Here is a 19,999-nt window from a genome sequence, read left to right as displayed (position 1 = left end):
AAGTGGAGCTGATAAAATGGACAGTGTGTAGAAACAAGAAGGTGGGTTTAATGTTATGGCTGATCAGTGTATGTATACTAATAATTTGACGACATGTACCCCTAAAAAAATCGCTACATGTCACAAAGCTCTATGGATGTGTGGATGTGGATGTCAAGTACAAATCTCCTACCATCAACGAGACCTGGGTTTGTGCCCCAGCTGGGCTACTCTACCGACATGATTGGCAGTGTCTGAAAGATGAACTGGGAGGTTGAACTGGGAGTAGAGAGTACATGTGCTAATAATTAATGCTAGAACTTCAAATATCTCTTTTTAGTTACTGTGATTGCAGCAAAGTGTGATTGTCCAGTGAAAATTAAATGAACTGTAACATGATATAAGGTTCTAAAAGTGTCGTAATTGTTTGTGTGATCACTTTGCTGATGAAGGGATGTTACAGACCCGAGTCATCAATCTGCTGCACTGTTGCATTTTCCCATTTGCCAAATATTGTAGAGTTGTTATAACTTTCATTTCTGGTGTTATGGCATTTTTGCGCTGGGTAGGAGATATGAACACATCGCTCATAAGCTCGACCACAAACATGATTAGTGCATGATTTTATTGGCGTTTTATTAACTCGCTGTTATTCAGTGTTTGGAGCAGGTTTCATCTATTCGTTATTTTCTTCTTTGCTTAAGAAACTCTTAAGCCTCCTAAAATTCCTCCTTCTACTTCTAATACTTGTAACTCTGGGTGCTCTTTTAAGGGTTAAGATGCTTTATTAATGCTCTTTCCTAGGATCTACTCTTAACTTTTAGAGGGAATTCTTTGGAAACATTAACAATCCTAAGAATGTCCTCAGTGGGAATCTTTCTGAGTACGGCTTTTTTTACCGCCCATGTATGTGAGCACATGTCAGATATTCATTAGGATTTTAACGTGTTTTACACTCTGGTTATGTTAATTACAAGACAGATAGTTACAGGTAACTCATGAGTCATCAGTTCAAGTTAAATGTCAAACACAGTCACAGGCAATTTTATATCTCAAATTCACTTAACTTACATGTCCTTAGACTGTTGGAGAAAATCTGAGCTCTCGGAGGAAACCTACGCAGACATTTGGAGAACAGGGAAAAGAACCCGGACCGTTTCACATGGGGATCGAATCTGTTGTATATCGTCGATAGTGCCGCCCACCAAGCTACAATGCTGACCAGGCTAGTGCTTGTAAGCATGATGGTTAGAAATAAGCAAAGACAAGAAAGTTGTAAATAAAGTCTGTTAATGGATGGCATCATGTAAACAAGATAAAAGCTGAGTTTCTATTAAGTTTCTATTAAGTAGGGCAGCTGTAGCCTAGCGGTTAAGGTACTGGACTAGTAATCAATAGGTCGCTGGTTCAAGCCCCACCACTGCCAGGTTGCTGCTGTTGGACCCTTGAGCAAGGTCCTTAACCCTCAATTGCTCAAACTGTATACTGTCACAACTGTAAGTTGCTTTGGATAAAGGCGTCTGCTAAATGCTGAAAATGAAAATGTAAAAATGTATTAAAGCCCATCCCTACCATGAAGGTACATTTACCGGTTGGGATTTAAAGAGGAGTTTTGGGCAAAACAGTATCATGTAAACCTATTAAAACACTGTTTAAAACTTGGTGTGTTTTTATCTTAACTCTTTTTAGTGTTTAAATTGATGAGGTTGTTAATGATTGCATTGTGCAAATGACAAAGTCTTATTACTGTGTTCGAATCACAGGTTGTATTGTATCAAGAAGACCATTGTATTGAAGAACAATCAAACATTTACATGCATGTCATTTCACCCCTGCACACTATTAGAAAAGCTTGTGAACATACTTTGTGTAGAACTGTATGTGAGTATGAACAGCTCAGCCTTCAGCTTCCGTCCACTCACAGCTTCAGGCAGTAGTGGTATGTCTTGGTGTTACCACACCCTTGTTTATTTTTGCAACTTTCAACTCTGTGTTTACCAAATAATCAACCTAGAAGCTCTTGAGAGTAATAAATTATCTGTACAGAACAGCAGCAGCTCTGCTATGGCACATCCTTCAGCAGGACATATTCCAACACAAACACTATAATAAATACAGATTAACAAAACACTTTAAAGCCCAGATAAACAAATTAGCCAAAAGATGGTTAAATAACGTACTATTTCACATCCCTAACAAGAAACAGTTGTGATTGGAGCAGTGGAAAAACTGGGTCAGTCATGGAAACCTGGGTTTGATTTTTGCCAACAGTCTGTGAGGATGTTCTCATTTCTGTATAGATTTCAGCGAGGTACAATGATTGTTTGTTACTAGAAGGTGGATTGGTTGCTTTAGGTGTTTATTTCCCTGTGATGGATCAGAGACCTGTTCAGGGTCCATTTCCCTTTGCACCCAGTGTTACCCGATTGCTAGGAGTAGGGCTTGTGCTTCAGCTATCAAGATGGATCTTTGGTTTGGCATCACTGGTGTGCTAAGCCGGCCATGAGAATCTGCGATGACAAACAAGCTTTAAAGAGGAACTGTTTATGTTACGTCGCAGCAAGATTCAAGGCTTCCTCAGCTCTAGAACAAACAGCGCTATGAGAAATTACTCAGCATGAAGTGTTATTCCTTTAACTGTTAGGAGTTAGACTTGCTGACGCCCTCATCAGTTTTGTGGTCATCTTGCAGCAGAATGTTTAATGAAGTAAACTGCATGCAATCGTGTGCTTACATAATGAACGAAGCGTGCTTAAATTGGTTAATATGACGATCAATAAATGGAAAGCAATCAAAAATTCTATCAGTGTCTATGCCTGAGGCCAGCATTGTATTTCTGGGTGGTGTTTGTTCACAGGGCTTTAGTAATCCAATGCGTGTAAAATTTTTTGTGGGGTCAAGGGGCTTAACAGTATGACAATAATTTAGCAATCCAGGAGATACATGATCATTAAAATACATGCAGCAAAAAAAAGAATAAGCTCGTTCTGGACCATATCCTGAAATGCAGAGAACACACATCATCCAAATCAAGACCAAAAAAATTCAATTCAGACGTAACAATAAATAAAAAACTTGGACACGTGTTGTGAAAGTGTGTAAAAGTAAAAAGAACAGTATAATGTTGCTGATTATGTTTTAAAATATTGTGATGTCTGTCTTTTTACGTGGATTTACTGCATTTCGAAGTGTTAGGCTGTTCTTAACTCAGGACAGGACATCAAGCTGGACTACAACCGTGATGATGGGATGTACTGAATGTGTCATCCACAACTGCATCAACATCACTTTTTCTGACTTTAATACTTATTTGAGAACTCAAGCTTTATTTTGGCTTCTAACATATTCAGTCTTACATCAAAACCACTACATCTGAGCATAAACCAATCAGGACCAAGGCATTGCAGATATACATTCAGAGGACAGTTGTAAACTAGTGGTTAAGTTACTGGACTAGTAATCAAATGATCGCCGGTTTAAACCCCACCACTGCCAGGTGGCCACTGTTGGGCCCTTGAGCAAGGCCCTTAACCCTCAATTGCTTAGACAATATACTGTCAGAATACTATAAGTCACTTTGTATAAAAGTGTCTGCTAAATGGCGAAAATCTAAATGTAAATGTAAAAGTAGCATAATATTTTGTTTGAACTGCCATGTCACAATTATTTAACCCTGACATAATATTGCTGATCTTAAAACATACTGCTAGTCTGTATGAACTTAAGTTGGGTTACAACATTAATAAACTGGGAACTTATTAACCACCCTTAATTAGCTTTAGCTGTGTTGTAGTAGAGATTCAAGTGTTCGAGGTGTCTTGCAACCTTGGTGAAAACTAAAGAGCTGTGCTTATTTTATTCCTGAGAGAGGAGATCATTTTATTGCACCAAAAAGGCAATGTGTATAAGATGATTTCCAAGACCTTGATAATTTCTAGAGACACCACTGGAAGTTTCATACAACAGTATTACAGTGCAGAAGCGAATCTTCTTAGCTGTGGAAGAAAGCCCAAAATGTCATTTAGAGGCCTTTGCTACCTCAACAGGACAACACATAAAAACCATGTGTTACTGTAAAGACTTTCAGGACAACCTGATGAAGGCTGGTTCAAATGTGTCAGAGGCAACCATAAGATCATCACTTAACAATAAAGGACTACATGGCTGAACTCATGGCCACTTTTGACTAAGAAGTGCAGAAGTTTTCGTGTGAGTTGCAGCACAAAAACCAAATTCCATTGAACTAGCAGATTCACAAGAAGAATGAACAAAGTTTCTACAAGAGGTGTCAGAGGCTTATTAGAGATTATAAAGACAAAAGATGTTCCACCAAGTAGATGTTATTCATTTCAAGTTATAAAAGTTGTTTGTGTCAACTGTGGGGGACGGGTAGGGTCAAATATTTCTGGCTGCAACTTTATATAAATAGTTCTTCTGGGAAAATTGGTGTCTGGTGGCATGAATCGCTATTACTGCATCTATTTTCCATCACAACAAAGTGGCCATAAAGGAAACGACATGCAGTCCACACCTCTCTGTAATGCTCTCCCTCACCCAAACGAAACCTCCGAAAGACATCTCAGATAGGATCTTAACTGAATCAGAGTCATGTTAATTAGAAGCTGAATATGAGTGGAGACAGCTGTGCACATACTCGGGCGCCTAACCACATACCTATGAGACCCTTGAAATTTGTTCAGGTAGTGCAGCTACACTTTATATATTTCATTTTGGCCGAGCATGAAGTAAAATTACATTCATATTGCAATATTTACTGTATTGTTGGATTGTAATATTGTTTTTTTATTGTTTTTTTTTTTATTAATAACATTCAAAATAGAACTTTCTACTAGCAGTGGCGGGGTGATACATTGCGGTCTGTGTTCTGTGTAAAAAAATTTAAATAAAAACAGACAGCAATGTTTAAATACAGTTTAAAAGATATCATATGTTTTAACTGACATTTTTTTCCCTATGGCTATGCTCCTTCTACATTTGCAACACATTTGGGTAATTTCTACCCATGTGTTACCTTCCCTTACCTTCCAAAAACCTTCTGTTATAATTTTGGAGCAAAAGACAGTTCTGAAAGTAAAGTATTTCCCTATTTGTGCTTGATAACACTGTTGCCATATAGTACACATTATAAACTTCCAAATATTTCCAGTGGGAGACAAGTATGGACTGCAGACAGACCAGTCTAGCACCTGCACTCTCTTATTACAAATGCACACTGGTGTAACCCAGGTATAATGAGGAAAGCCAATATCTTGCTAAAGCAAGCAGGGACCTGCCTGATGACGACACAGTTCAGGTGCACATCTGTTAAGGTGACATTAATGCTGAGAAGTACATATACAGCGTGGAGCAATTGCTTACCCATGCTGTCAGCACTAACACACCCTCACACTATGACAGGTGCTGACTTTTAAACTTTGCATTAATAACAACTCGGGATGATTCTTTCCATCTTTAGCTTGGAAAACACAACATTAATTTCAGCATTAATTTCAAAAACAATTTGGTGAACTCGTAAGATCATGTGAAATTTCACAGCTTTTACATTTACATTTTTGGCATTTAGCAGACACAAAGCGACTTACAGTATGGTGTATATATTGACCAAGCAATTGAAGGTTAGGGACCTTGCTCAGGGGCCCAAAAGCAGCAACCTGGCAGTGGTGGGGCTTGAACCAGCAACCTTTCTAGTCCAATACCTTAACCACTAGGCTACAACTGCTTTTGTGGTGTTAATGCACACCCGTACAAATTTTTGACTGATTTGCAGGTGTTAAATTGAGACACTAAATCAACATAAATTAATAAAGCTGACAAATTTATACATATATATCTATTTTTATTTCTGAAAGCAGCACACACACACACATACAGATATATACAAAAATTTATATTTATGTGTGTGTGTGTGTGTGTGTGTGCTGCTTTCAAAAATAAGGTCTACAAATCACCACTTTTTTGCATTTACCCATCTCAAATTGGGACTGGCAGAGGTCCCCAGAATTGAGTTGTATGGTACAGATTTAAATAAATAAATAAATAAAACCAACTGAATAACACATGATGTTTGGAAATGCGAAAAAATGAACTTTCTTTGGAACATATGGTTTTTATTTGCTTTTGACCTACACGTCTTTATGATGTGACTGCTGTCGATGGTCAGATTTAAATTACAACATTTAACACAGCGTGCAATGTGAAACTGCATGTGGTCAGAGCAAAAGCATTTAAGCCAGCATGTACAGTACAGCTGTAGCATCCAGATCAATCACTGCTATTCACATAACATTACACAGACCAAATTAAGCCGCCTGTGTAGCAGCACATTTTTTTCTGCTATAACTCACCACTAAAGAGATTAATAAAAAAACAAGCAAAAAAGAGCAAAATCATGTGAGAAGAAAGAAAGCACAACATTCAGCTCATGGGCTCTGAGAAGCAACGCCCTGATGGAAGAAATGACGACATTAGCCTTTAAGTGTTTTGTCCATGAGATGGATTGACTAGGCATTAAAAGGGACAATATCGGTTAATCTACTGTATGTGTGAATTACATGATCAGACAATGCAATCAACTTACAATAATAGTAACATACCATGATACTCTGATAATTCATGTTTGTTTAGATTCTCGAATGAAGGAAAGAGCAGTATAATGTTATTATACTCTAAGATCAGTCACACTATATAAAATATTTTTAAGTAAACAGTATTGTCTGATTTTATTTGATGACCTATTTGTCATATCAAGTGTACTCAGTATGAGATTATAAATTATTTTAACAACAGATCTGTGAATATTCAATCATGTCACATCACCAGTCACAAATAAAACACATCAGCATTATAGTGACAATGCAATGTCTACATTTGAAGTCCTTTGTGGCTGGTAAAAGAGGACCACCTGAAATGTTCATTCTCCAAAGAAAACATGGGATAAGAAAGATTTTCCCATCTATGAGCATATGTGGTAGTTGCTATGCCGTTTATGCTGTTTTTGTTAAGGTCAGGCTGTTCCCTGTATATTGGTATGAATTAATGTGAGTAATTAAGTTGGTATTTTGAATGATCGCTCATTGAATCAAAACCAGTGTCTCATACATGCGTCACACCTTCTGCCGTCCTCCTATTGGTGTATTTCAACAAGGCAGCAAGCAGCAGTCAAACTGAGACTTTTTATTGACTGCCTTTGGTAGCAGCACTAGACAGGCCGCTAGGTAGCATGCCTAAAAAACTACCAATCCTTACTTATGACCAAGGAAAATCTTTTACAATGAGCGATTTTGCCTGCGACAGCTTAAAAGTAACAATACTCATCCAAATACCTAATGAAAGTATAAGCAAGAGTATTATATATGAGTCATTATACTCATTATACTCATGTATTAACATAATCACATCATACAGATGGTAAAAATCATACTATAAAAAAATTTACTGCTTGGTTAGATGCTAAATTTTAATTAATTCAGTTGTATTTTTTTAAACTACAAAATCAATTTTATTATTTTATTTTATAATAAACAACCAAGACCATTTATTTAGTTACTAACCTTACCATAATCTACAACATTCCTAAGCTTAGAAATATTACTAAAGGTCTGTTGTAACCCTAGACGTTCTTTTCACTACACAGATACTACTTACAGTTTAACTTAAATGTTTACATTCAGATCCTAAAATCCATAAATAATATGTAGCCACAAGTAAAACTAATCTTTTAAAAGGTGTCTTGTAACAGAGTAAATACTAGGGATGCACAGATCCGATATTAAGATCGGATATCGGTCCCGATATTACCAAAATGAGATGGATCGGATATCGGATAATCAGGCCGATCCATGGGTCCGATACGTTCACTTCAGTTCGTTTGCGACGCGTGCTAAGCCCATACAGGACGCGCTGCTGACGTATGGCGTATAACACAAACAAAAAGAGCAACATGGAGCGAGCCAAAGAGTCAGCTGCATGGAGGTATTTCACGCTTGCTATGCTAACAAGTTCGATGGCAACATGTTTATTACTCAGGTTTAGCTGCTATATTTTATTTTGAATTACTGTTTGCACTAAATATTTACGGATACGTTTATTTGAAAAAGTTATTTAAGCTACTACTGTTTTTCTCATTGTCAGCAGCTACATTTTGGGTGTGTTCGAAAACCTAAGGAGCTGCCTCGCTGTCTTACTGTCTACATAAGCGGCTGCCTCAGTACAGAGGATTCTAATAAGTCATCAACTTATAAGTCAGGTTATTCGAACGCGCTACTTACACAGCGATTCCATCGGGTTTAGCATTTAGCATCTTGCCATTAAAAACAATGAACTGAGGTAGCACAGCGCTAACGCTAACGGCAGTATAACATTTCCCTTCATGTACCGATAACGGTTACATTTCCTGACAAGCTCGAACTTGCAAATAAAAACACTCGGTATATAGTTATATTTTATTTACGTTTGATAATAACGTTTCTCCGCCCCGTCAGCTATGTTTATTTTTCTGTAAGAAAAGCGCACCCGACCCGCAATGAATGCTGGGATTGCTTTGGTCACCAAGGCAGCGTCGGATGCTTACTCGCTGAGTGAAAATAACACTGAAATATTAAGATGCCTGTTTATTATTTTATTGACAAATAAATAGCAGTTCAGTACATTTATATCTGTGTTAATTATATTTTGTTTTGCAAACTTAGTAATGTTTAAGTCAATCCTGATGCCTTAAGTCTTTCCCACATGATAAAGTATACGGTTTATTAATTCAACAATGGTATCGGATCGGTATCGGCCGATATGCAAAGTATATGTATCGGATCGGTATCGGAACTGAAAAAGTTGGATCGGTGCATCCCTAGTAAATACAGCACCTACTCCCCACCCTGGCTCACAGAGCAGCATTTTAACTGTGAACATGCCTTGGCAGCATCTCAGCCTACAGGATATTTTTTCAACTTTTCCAGAGCAGCATTTCAATAACAGATTTCCATTTATCTCAGAACCACAAACGGTTACAGCAACAATATTGATGTGCTGGCTATCTAAATACACCAATTGACCAATTTAAGGAACATAACTTGTGTATTTATGCCAAGTGCAGAGCTTTGCTCAGCAAGGACCGAACGCTAACCATTGAACCGGCCGTGAGCCAACCGGTCTGTAACGGGACTGATAGTTGTGTTTGTATTACAGCCTGAGATTTAAGTAAGCACCATTTCACTCAGTCATTTGCTCTCAGTGACACCACTCAGGGTTGATAATCTGGGAGCTGTGCTAGTCAGCGATAAGAGAAACCCACACACACGGCGGGTCACAGAACAGATTGCTTCGGAATGAAAGCTTATGTCAAAAAATGACGAGGAAAGAAATTGGATTCTATTTTTGCTACAAATATGGTTCGTGTGGCGTATTAACAAAGATTATGAGCAATTGCACAAGCACAGCTCTAATCCCGTACTTGCAGCTGTTAGAAACAAGAGAGAGAGAGAGAGAGAGAGAGAGAGAGAGAGAGAGAGAGAGAGAGAGAGAGAGAGAGAGAGAGACTGGATGAAAAAATGAGAGTGAGATATACCTTTGAATTTGTAAATATTGGATGCAGCTGACAATGCCATAAAAGCACACAATTAAACTGCTTTTGGCATGGGCTTCTGAAAGCCCTACACTTACGTTATTAAGAATGAATTGTCTGTTCTTTAAAATCAAGTCTGTGCCAGAAAACCAACACATTTGGGTGGATGTGGATTCTGTACAGTCTGGCCAAACATCCAACCAGAACTGTGCCAGAAAGAGCTAATCGAGGAGGAAAAAGCTAAGGGGCATAACCAAATCTTTGGTGTGCTGTATGTACATTTCTGTTCCAGCAGTCTTTATTTTAGTTGATTATAGATTTTATTTACAAAGAAGTAAGAGAAAAAGAGAGCACTTAAAAATCATTTTAAATCAATTGTAGGACTGCAAACCGTTACTTTTAACTTTATACTATTACAACAGTAAGTGCAATTCTTGCCAAATTATCCTAACATCTGTACATGTCTAGTCAGGATTTGGACTGATTTTCCCAGAGACACCTGGTGATTAATAAAAGAGCTCAGATAGAGAATTTACACTAAGCATATACAGCTGATGAATCAGCAGGGCTAGGCTGAATGCTGACCCACTCTCCCAGGTGCATCATTCACCTGCATGCACATGTACATCCTCACATTTTTCCTGTGGTCTAGCTTGTGTTTCAGGTTACAACAGGTGCACCTATTCCTTTCATAACCATTCCAATCCACGAGTGTTGCCTTCCATTAGACCCACAGGAAAGTTTTTTTTTTTTTTACACCATGCTGTAGGTAATACTGTGGTTGAAGCACGAAAATAACTTTGCCTGATGGGGTGCCAAGGAACCAGCTGTTTTTAAAATGATTATCTAATTAAACCTGAGCACAATCCAGCACAGCATGTCCTCTGTATCCACTCGCATCAGCAACCTTCAGCAGATCTCTCACCCACTGCAGCTGCTTATTAAAACTTTTTAAAAATCAGCAAAGTGTAAGGATCAACGGAAAGATCACATTCACCCCGATTTGGCAGTCTATTTTAATCCATGCTTATCAGAATTCTGTTAAATCCTAAGAGCTTGTGGCTGTCTGACAGTCCTGACATCCTCAAAACATTGCGATCCCTACCATAGAACCTTAGGTGACATTTCTGCAGAGGAATATTGTAGCTGTATTTGGAAAAAAAATATATATATATACCGGGGTGATACACTGTGTTAACCCGCTCAACACTGAGGGTTTAGTTTATAGTTAAGTATTCAAATACCTCCCTGTTGCACTTCAAACAGTGGTCAGTGGTTTGTTTAAACGGTTTAAAGTGGTGGGTTGATTTGATTTCTTTACTTGTGTGTATGGTGGTTAGAGTGTTTGTGTAACTATGAGGGTGTAGAGTATAATTTAATTGTTTTTTCCTAACTTATATGGCGTTTTTAAGTGCAAGTGCTTCCAAGAACGTAAGCAGTTTTGAGGTGGGAGAGGGTACTGAAGATTAGGTGAAGATTTCCTTGTAGCTGTTTGTATTCTGATGGTGTCCATCTGTTGGCATGAATAGAGAATGTGTTTAATAGAAGTTCTTGATCCACAGATGGGGCAAGTGGAAGCCTGGTCTTCCCATCGTTTTTTTGGGTATTGAGCTCTATCTGGTTTTATGGTAAGTTGAATCTCATAGCGTTTGTGGCCAGGGGTATTCTGTTTGCTTTTCCATTTGGAGTTCACCTGTTTGAATTAGATTTACTGGAATTGAGTGTTTAACAACAAATAATGATACTATGTCAGGACAAAAACAGAGCCATGGCATCCAAGGAACTGTCTGTGGATCTGTCTGTAGCCTTAATAATAACTTCTTTCAAAAATGAAAGAAGATTGGCACAACCTTGAACCCTCTTAGAGTTAGCCGTCTGGCCGATTTGGGCATCTAGGCAAGAGGGCCTTGATCAGAGATGTAAGAAATAACCCAAAACTCACTCTGAAGCAGCAGCCAAATACAAAAAAAATTCCACATTTAAACAAAGGCAACAGTTCGATTTTTAACAAAACAATGACCTGCACATTAACACAGCTGCATTAACATCAGAGTTGCTTTAGGGCAAGTCTCTTAATGTCCTTGAATGGCCAAGTCAAAGTCCCGACTTAAACCATGTTTTACAAATTTGAAGAGACCAGAAGATGGTAGTTCACAGATGCTTGGCATTTAATCTGATGAAACTTAAAAGGATTCGCCATGAAGAATAGGATAAACTGCCCAAATCCAGATGTGCAAAGATTGCAAAGACTTAACCAAGAAGACTTGCAGTTGTAATTGCTACCAATGGGGGGCTTCTACAAATTACTAAACATAGGGTCTGTCTATTTCTGATACTTTAAATAAATCATTTTTTGTCTGATGCAATTATAATATTCACATATTAGCTGGCCTTTGTTGTGTTTCGACAATAACTGTAATGTTCTTTTATAAGGGTAAGCAGGCTTGTTTTTCTTTCTTTACTTCACTTTAGCAGCTGACCTACCACTGCTCACAAAATAAGTGTCCTGTTTCTAATAACCATTGAGTTAACAGCCAGACTTTAACCAGAAATAGTGTCAGGCTGGGATTTAATCCAATGATCCGTTGATTGCTGGTTTGATGTTCTGGCCACAATGATGCTTTCTCTGCTGTCTAGAGGTGCTTCACTGGGCTATTATGGTTTTAGAAGAATGAGCTCACATCCTGCCACTGCTGACTTCCTTAGCCACTTGCTCGCTCTCTCTCTCTCTCTATAACAGGAAATGGTCCTTTGGATAAACCTGGTTCAATGTGTGTCGGCATGATAAGGGTTTATACAATACTTCTAGTCATCACCATGGAGAAAACTAATCAAATGAGTAAAGACACACTGTCACAACAAATAAGTGAAGATGGGGTGGTAACAAAAAGAATGGGGTGGTATTAAATGAATTCTTATTGGTTCTGGTCAGGGTCGTGCTATATTCATTCTGCAGAGCTCAGCTTCATCTAAATTTTCAGGTGCTGGATTCACAAAAGCAGACACCTCTAATTTGCTATAACCAAGCCCAAACAAACCAGACAGAAATGCTCACAAGCAGAAAACAGAAAAAAGAAGCATGGTGGAATAAAGCAAATGAAAACACAAGTGGACCAAAACTAATAACAAGAAATAATCCCTTTTGTTCAAAAGCACCAACACTTTCTGCTGAGCAAGTTTGTAGCCCAAAGGACAGTTTTTTAAAATATTTTGTTTATGCATTTTCTCCCCTTTATCTCCCTTTTTAGTGCGTCCAATTGCCTGATTGCGTCATGCTTCCTCACCACCAATGCCGATCCCCGTTCTGATTGAGGAGAACGAAGCTAACCCACACCCCCTCCGACACGTGGGCAGCAGCCGTATGCATTTTGTCACCTACACTGACAAGTGCAATGCAGATCAGCACTCTATACGGAGAGACACACCCTGATCAACGCACTATTTTCCCGTCAATCAGCCAGCAGAGGTTGTAATTGCATTAGTTATGAGAGAGTCCCTATCTGGCTTTTAATATCACACCCCCTATCTCAACAACAGGCCAATCGTTGTTCATGTGGTCTCTCAGCCCAGTCGGCAGGCAGAGCTGAGACTCGATATGATGTATTCGAGATCCCAGCTCTGGTGTTCAGTGTGTGTTTTAGCACTGCGCCACCTGAGCGGCATCAAAAGACAGTTTTGCTGTACAGTTTTTATTCCTGTTTATCAAGCAAGATTGCACTACGTTTAAAGCTTTTAGCAGCTACTTTCATTCAAAGCAACTTACAGTTGTGAACAAACATAGACCAAGCAATTGAGACTCCAAACAGTGGCAACTTGGCGATCACTAGCCCTGTAACCTACCAGTCTGAACTGTATTGGGATGTAAAAACCAGCTTATTTAAAGTGACTGAAGAACCAGCTGTTTCAAATACACACACACCCCTTCGGCTAACAGAGTGGGCTTTGTTTTTAATACGCTTATGTAATGAAGTTTGCTCTCAAGTATCCTGCAACTTATTGCTAATCCTGGATTTAAAGACTGGAGATTAGTCCTGGATAATACAATCATAAATAAGTGGCCCTGATGAAGCAGAGCGTACATTAAAACAACACTGGGCTTAACGTCACATGACTCCATAACCCTCGCATTACAGTATCAGCTGCACACATCAAAAGCAATTCAGAGCCAAATTAACTTTGCTGGTACAGTATTAAAAGAAGACCTAACTGAGTGTTAACACTAATGCAACTAAATTAGCAGCTGATTGAAGCTTCATGCACACCAAGTTTTTGTATGAAAGGTAATGACACTAACTTTTAGTCTAAATGAAATTAACCAGTAAAACCAATTAGGTTTGAACAATTTCAAACTCTGAACCTTGATTTCACCTTATTACCCAATTGCACAACCACTCTTGAGCAGTTTACCAATGCAGTATCAGTCTGACTACATTTCACCAAGCAACCCAAACAGCAAGTTTCAGCTGTAGTAAATTAACAAGAAATTCTATTTTACAACAAAGAATCCACCAATAAATTAACACCCAAGTACCACGATTTAATGATTTAAAATGATGCCAGTTTTAAAGCTCTGAGCAATTTGCTGACACCAAACACTGAACTAATCCAGACATCCTAAGCAAGGAATGTAAACCATCACAGTTCTGATGACAGCCTGCTTTATCACATTACTGTGCTGTGTTCATGTGGATGACCTGTGTTTTAATCAGCATCGCACAATCACTTCAAGGCAAAGCACAATATGTTAAATCTAATGATAAAAACATTCAGGACACTTATCGATAAACAATATTTAACCTATTTCACCTCTGCAAAACCATGTACAGTATAAATGAACAACATAATTCCATCCACTTTTAATGTATAAAGTTATAGAAGGCCTTTTTCTGTCATATATACATATACAGATGTACAGTACAAAATTCTTTCTTCGCATATCCCAGCTTGTTTGGAAGCTGGAGTCAGAGCGCGGGGTGAGCCATTGTACGCCGCCCCTGTAGCAAAGAGGGTTAAGGGTCTTGCTCAAGGGCCCAACAGTGTCAGCATGGCAGAGCCAGGATTCAAACTCTCAAAGGCTACCACTGTCCCAACCACTGTTATGGTCTTATTATTAACTTATTAAGTATGGTCATACTAGAAACTGGTTAACACAGTTTTGATGTTTAGACAGAAAAACTACAAATTTAATTTAGCAATATATTTATCTACAACACTGAGCACTGATAGTATTACATTTACTAATTATGTGTTGAATTTACATGTATAATTAACAGCATCTTAAGTGCTGAATTTACTATTAAACTAGTGATTTTTAAATTTTCTGTAATTTCGGTAATACCTACACAACTGTGACTTGAGTCATTACAAAAGAATATGATATGTGGCCTTGAGGACCGCAAGAAGTGAATAAAAACTAAGTTAAAATAGATTACAGTATTGAATAACATTATACTGGCAAATTAACATCCAATTAAAACATGAGCTGAATTAATGGGGCAGCATGACAGTGCAACCATGCACCAGTACAGATCCTGATGACCTCCGATCACTGAGATGAACAACAGAAAAGTAGATTAAAGCAACTTTTAAGAATGTGCTGGAGTAAAGGCCAATTGGGGTCAAATTTTACCTGATGATTAGTTGTCTTAAATGATTCTAATAGGCCTATTGCACTCACATCTTAGCAGTGCTATCGGCCGACAGAGCGTCTACACAGACATGATCGTCTGTTTTGAGGTAGGAGAGTCCTGCCCTGCACCCAGGTGTTTCTGGTGATATAGGGTGGGGCTTTTATTTCTTCTCAGTTATTTGACTGTAATATTCTACAGTACTTACAACAACCTATAGTTATTTATTTATTATTTATTAGGATTTTATCGTCATGTTTTACACACTTTGGTTACATTCGTGACAGAAACAGTAGTTACTCGCTACACAAGGTTCATCAGTTCACAAGTTAAATATCAAACACGGTCATGGAAAGTTTGTATCTCCAATGAACCTGACTGCATGTTTTTGAACTGTGGGAGGAAACCGGAGCTCGCAATGGAAACCCACACAGACACGGGAAGAACATGCAAACTCCACACAGAAAGGAGCCGGACCGTCCCATCAGGGGAACGAACTCACCAGTGAGGCGACAGTGCTACCCACTGAGCCACCGTGCCGCCCAAAATGACCTGTAGTCAGAAATCTAAATCACAAGAGAATACTCAACATTACCAAGGACACTTGGAATCAATGATGCAAAGCACCAGCTTGACTGCCCTTTGCGCCCACTTGTAAAAAAAAAAAAAAACTTCTGCCTGTCTGCCATGAGAAAGTGACAAAGTAACCTATAAACCAGGTCAGTGATGTCCTTTAAATCTGAAAACGTTCTCCAGCAAACTGAACAGCTGCACAACCACTAGTCCATAATCTGAAGGCATTGATAGACCATAATGATTACATATGATGCCAGTAAGGTTTGTTTATTTGTTTATTAGGATTTTTAACGTCATGTTTTACACTTTGGTTACATTCATGACAGGAACGGTTATTACTCGTTACATAAGATTCATCAGTTCACAAGGTTATATCAAACATGGACAATTTGGTATCTCCAATTCACCTCACTTGCACGCACGTCTTTGGACTGTGGGAGGAAACCGGAGCACCCGGAGGAAACCCACGCAGACACGGGGAGAACATGCAAACTCCACACAGAAAGGACCCGGAGCGCCCCACCTGGGGATCGAACCCAGGACCTTCTTGCTGTGAGGCGACAGTGCTACCCACCGAGCCACCGTGCCGCCCCCAATGCCAGTGTATTTATGTATATAAAATATTCAATTCATATTTTTGTCAATACATTAAATGCAGAACTGTAAGACCTGAGCATGTGTTGCTGTCATCTCTGTTATACTCATCATCTCAAAACGACTGAGATTAGATGGATACATGTGATTTGTTAGTACTGATAAATATTGATGTGCACTTTTAATACAACACTTTCTGCCACTTTCCCAGACTGTTTCTTATTGTATCTGTTAGGACAAATCTGAACTTACCTCTTCCACGGTGAGTGGCATGCATATTCTGTACTCCTTCATCAACATGTTCGTGCTGCGTTAATCACCTCAGTAAGACCCGAGAGGAGCTACAGAAGAACGGCAGTACGGGCTTTCCTCAAGTGAGTCGAGATGTTCTTCACCGCTTCCTCAGAACAAACGTCTATAAAAGCGAACGTTATAACGGTGTATAAAAGAATAAAAGCAGCTCGTCCGTTTTGTAATAAAAATAAAGACGACGCGGGGCTGTGTAGTTAGTTATGGAAATCACCTCAGGCGCTTCCTGCAGATGTTTGAAGCAGAAGGTTCGCTAGCTTTACTCATCTGTCACAACGCTACAAAATGCAGCTTTTCCGTCCCCACATGTTCCTCTTAGTTAGGTTTGTCGGTTTGGTTAAGGTTTCAGTTCGGTTTATATAGATTTAATGACATATCGGCGCTCGTATTAAACGCTTTCTTTCCCCTCGGGATGAAGTTGCTGTTAGCTCCGAGTGTTCGTTACTCTGAGAGACGCCGCGAGACTCTACTGCAGTTCACCAGAGCGCGCGCTGCATGGCCACGCGGCTCTCGCGCCCTTACTGACGAATCGACTCTGTGTGCCGATTCAGCATCTTTTAAGTAAGCGCTGTTAATCGACTCACAAATTCAATTTGACTCATTCCCTTACAGCTTCATCTTGGTCAGGCTCTTCAAGCAGGACTATACACCAATCCATATATTTATCCAAAGAGATTTAGGAGGGCCATCTCCCTCCTAAATAAATAAATGACTGACAATACAGACTTAAGCACGACAATATGCACTTTACTGTTTTTGTAAATATTCCACACGCTGCTAACTTACATATCTGTATATTGTCTGTATATAGTCCTATAGTTTGTATATTTTGTGTTTAATGTTTAATGCTTGTATACTGTATTAATACTAGAGAGATACCATCAGCCGGAAACAAATTCCTTGTGTGTATCCACATACTTGGCCAATAAATCTGATTCTGATTCTGAGATCACAAGGAGCCATGTTCTGATTTTGTGGATTGTAATGCCTGTCCATAGACATTACACAAGCCTGCTGCATTTGACTTGTATTGTAAGTGAGAAGCTGGATGGGTTGGTCATACAAGTAAGCAAATATTTGGGCCTGGTGTGGACTAACCCCATGAAGGCCCCCAAGATTCCTCAAGCCCTTATTGCCCATAGTTAGACTGTAGTGGACCATTGGCTGATGTTGATGCTGGGTACTATAGTATGCATATTTGAAATAAAACAGTTTTTTTCTCTTGGCTATACCTGTAGTTTGGGGTCGCCACAGTGAGCCTGGTTTGCATATTAGATTTGGCGCAGTTTTTACACTGGATACCCTTCCTGACACAAACCCTTAGATTTATCTAGGCTTGGGACCAAAGAGAGTGCACCCCCCAATGTCTATGCTGTTTCGGCCATCCTCCCCCTTAGACGTCAGCCAATCATATCCACGCAGATGCCTAACCGGTCACTGCTGACGTCTGAATCCTGGCTCCCAGTATCTCAGCGGTAGAAGACTAGCGTACTTTACTACTGTGCCACCCGAGCATCAGTATTTGTTACTAAAATGATTTTTAAAAGGTGAACAGATATGGATCATACAAATCAAATTGCAATGAGTTTGGATGTATTACAGTACGAGTGGCAATGTAGTGTAACTGGTGGAGTAACTGCTACACAGCAACAGTTTTGCATGTTCTCCCTGTCTCCCGAAGGACAGAGGTGGATTGGCTGTTAAAGTGCATACAGGTGTACAAACCCCCTTTTTAGAGAAGTTGGAAAAATTTGTGTTTTGTAAAATACAATAAAAAGAAAAATCCGGGATGTGTTCTCTTGAATCTTTATTGAATTGCCAAAAGTAGAAAGAAAGTGTCATCACTGATCAACATATTTTATAAATATAAACACATCGAGAATTGGAAATTTGCAACACGTCAATGTCACGACACGGACAAGATAAGAGTAAAAGGTTTATTTAAAAACAATCAAGTTACAATGTTTTGAAACATTCTACCATTGTTAGTTCTGCTGCTTCATCAAGAAATGCAACCTAAAACTCTAGTATGCAGAGAGAAACCCATACATCAATTTTATAGAGAAATAGCACCAAGTTCTCTAGGCCCAGGGTCTCAGATGGACCAAAAGACAGTGGAAACGTGTGCTGTGGCCAGCTGAGTCCACATATCCAATTGTTTTTAGAAGAAACAGAGTTCTATGTGCCAAAAGTGAAAAGAACCATCCAGACTGCATGGGTGACCTGAATATGTGTGAAGTTTCTATTGATGCAGAGGCTTTTATTAAGATTTTAGAGATACACATGATTCCATCAAGGCGACGGCTTTACCCAGGAGGTGTCATTCTGTGTGGATTGATAAACAGTGTGGATTAGTAAACACAAAGTAAATGTTCTTGACAGACCTGCCTGCAGTCCAGATTTGTCTCCTTTTGAAAATGTATGATGCATCATGAAGAAGAGAATCCTTTCCTCAGTTCCCAAATGATAAAAATGTCTCATTAATAATAAAGGTGATGAAACACAGTGCTAAACACGTTCCTGTCCCAACAATTTTTGGAGTGTGTTGCAGGCATCAAAATACAATGTACTGTATTACACAATATAATGAGGCTGATCAGTAAAACAACTGAAATCATTTCTTTCTGCTTTTGTCTGTTAAATAAAGATTCAAGAGATTTAAAAAAATAACATTCGTCTTTTTACTAAAATTTACAAAACGTCCCAACCATTCTGGAAATGGGGTTTGTAAATAAATGGAATATACTGTTTTGTGTAACTACTGAAGATGCATATTGTTTCATGCCTGTTTTAAGTTACAGCACCATATAGTTTGTTGTTTATACATATATATTAGTAATCAGTAAAATGTATTTATTAGCTTTATAACAGAGAAAAGTCATGAAGTCTCTAAAAGTTGGTTGAGTTTGAAAAAGTTCCACCACCGAAGAACCGTTCGAAAATTAAAGAATCGATTCTTTGTATCGAGTTAGTTCATTTGACTCATGTAAAGGATCCGGACTGTCCATCACTGCTACACAGGAGGCCGGGTACCGAACCAATAACAGTTGAGCGCGGCGTTTCCACACAGACCGCAGCCGTTAAGTTACAAAGCAAGATTCTAAAGCTAAAATAAGTTTATAATGTTTCGCTTTACCCTGTTTAGGGTCGCGGTGGGCCCTGCGTCAAGCGAAAACATTGGTAAAAAGCAGGAATACACTGTGAACCATCGCAGGGCACCACACTGAAGACATTCACTCACTCACAGCATTTTGAAAGGTGTGAGGAAAACACAGCAGCCGGATAATTAGACTAGAATGTAAACTTCTGACTTCTGTAAGTAATTATATAGCAATCT

The 19,999-nt window shown here is 38.9% G+C and overlaps 1 protein-coding gene across 1 annotated transcript in view; it reads right to left on the bottom strand.

Annotated features, from left to right (window-relative positions):
• Positions 1–17,108, bottom strand: part of LOC134317119 (cytoplasmic phosphatidylinositol transfer protein 1-like) — a 93,226-nt gene extending 76,118 nt beyond the window's left edge. The window contains exon 1 of the mRNA XM_062997823.1: positions 16,606–17,108. Coding sequence (XP_062853893.1) covers positions 16,606–16,653 — 48 coding nt within the window. The 5' untranslated portion in view covers positions 16,654–17,108. The remainder of the gene's footprint in view (positions 1–16,605) is intronic.
• Positions 17,109–19,999: the final 2,891 nt, after the last annotated feature.

This window comes from Trichomycterus rosablanca, chromosome 6, assembly GCF_030014385.1.
Source record: "Trichomycterus rosablanca isolate fTriRos1 chromosome 6, fTriRos1.hap1, whole genome shotgun sequence".
Lineage (NCBI taxonomy): Eukaryota > Metazoa > Chordata > Actinopteri > Siluriformes > Trichomycteridae > Trichomycterus > Trichomycterus rosablanca.
The sequence above is the reverse complement of the archived record's forward strand: the minus strand, read 5'-3'. Positions and strand labels throughout refer to the sequence as shown.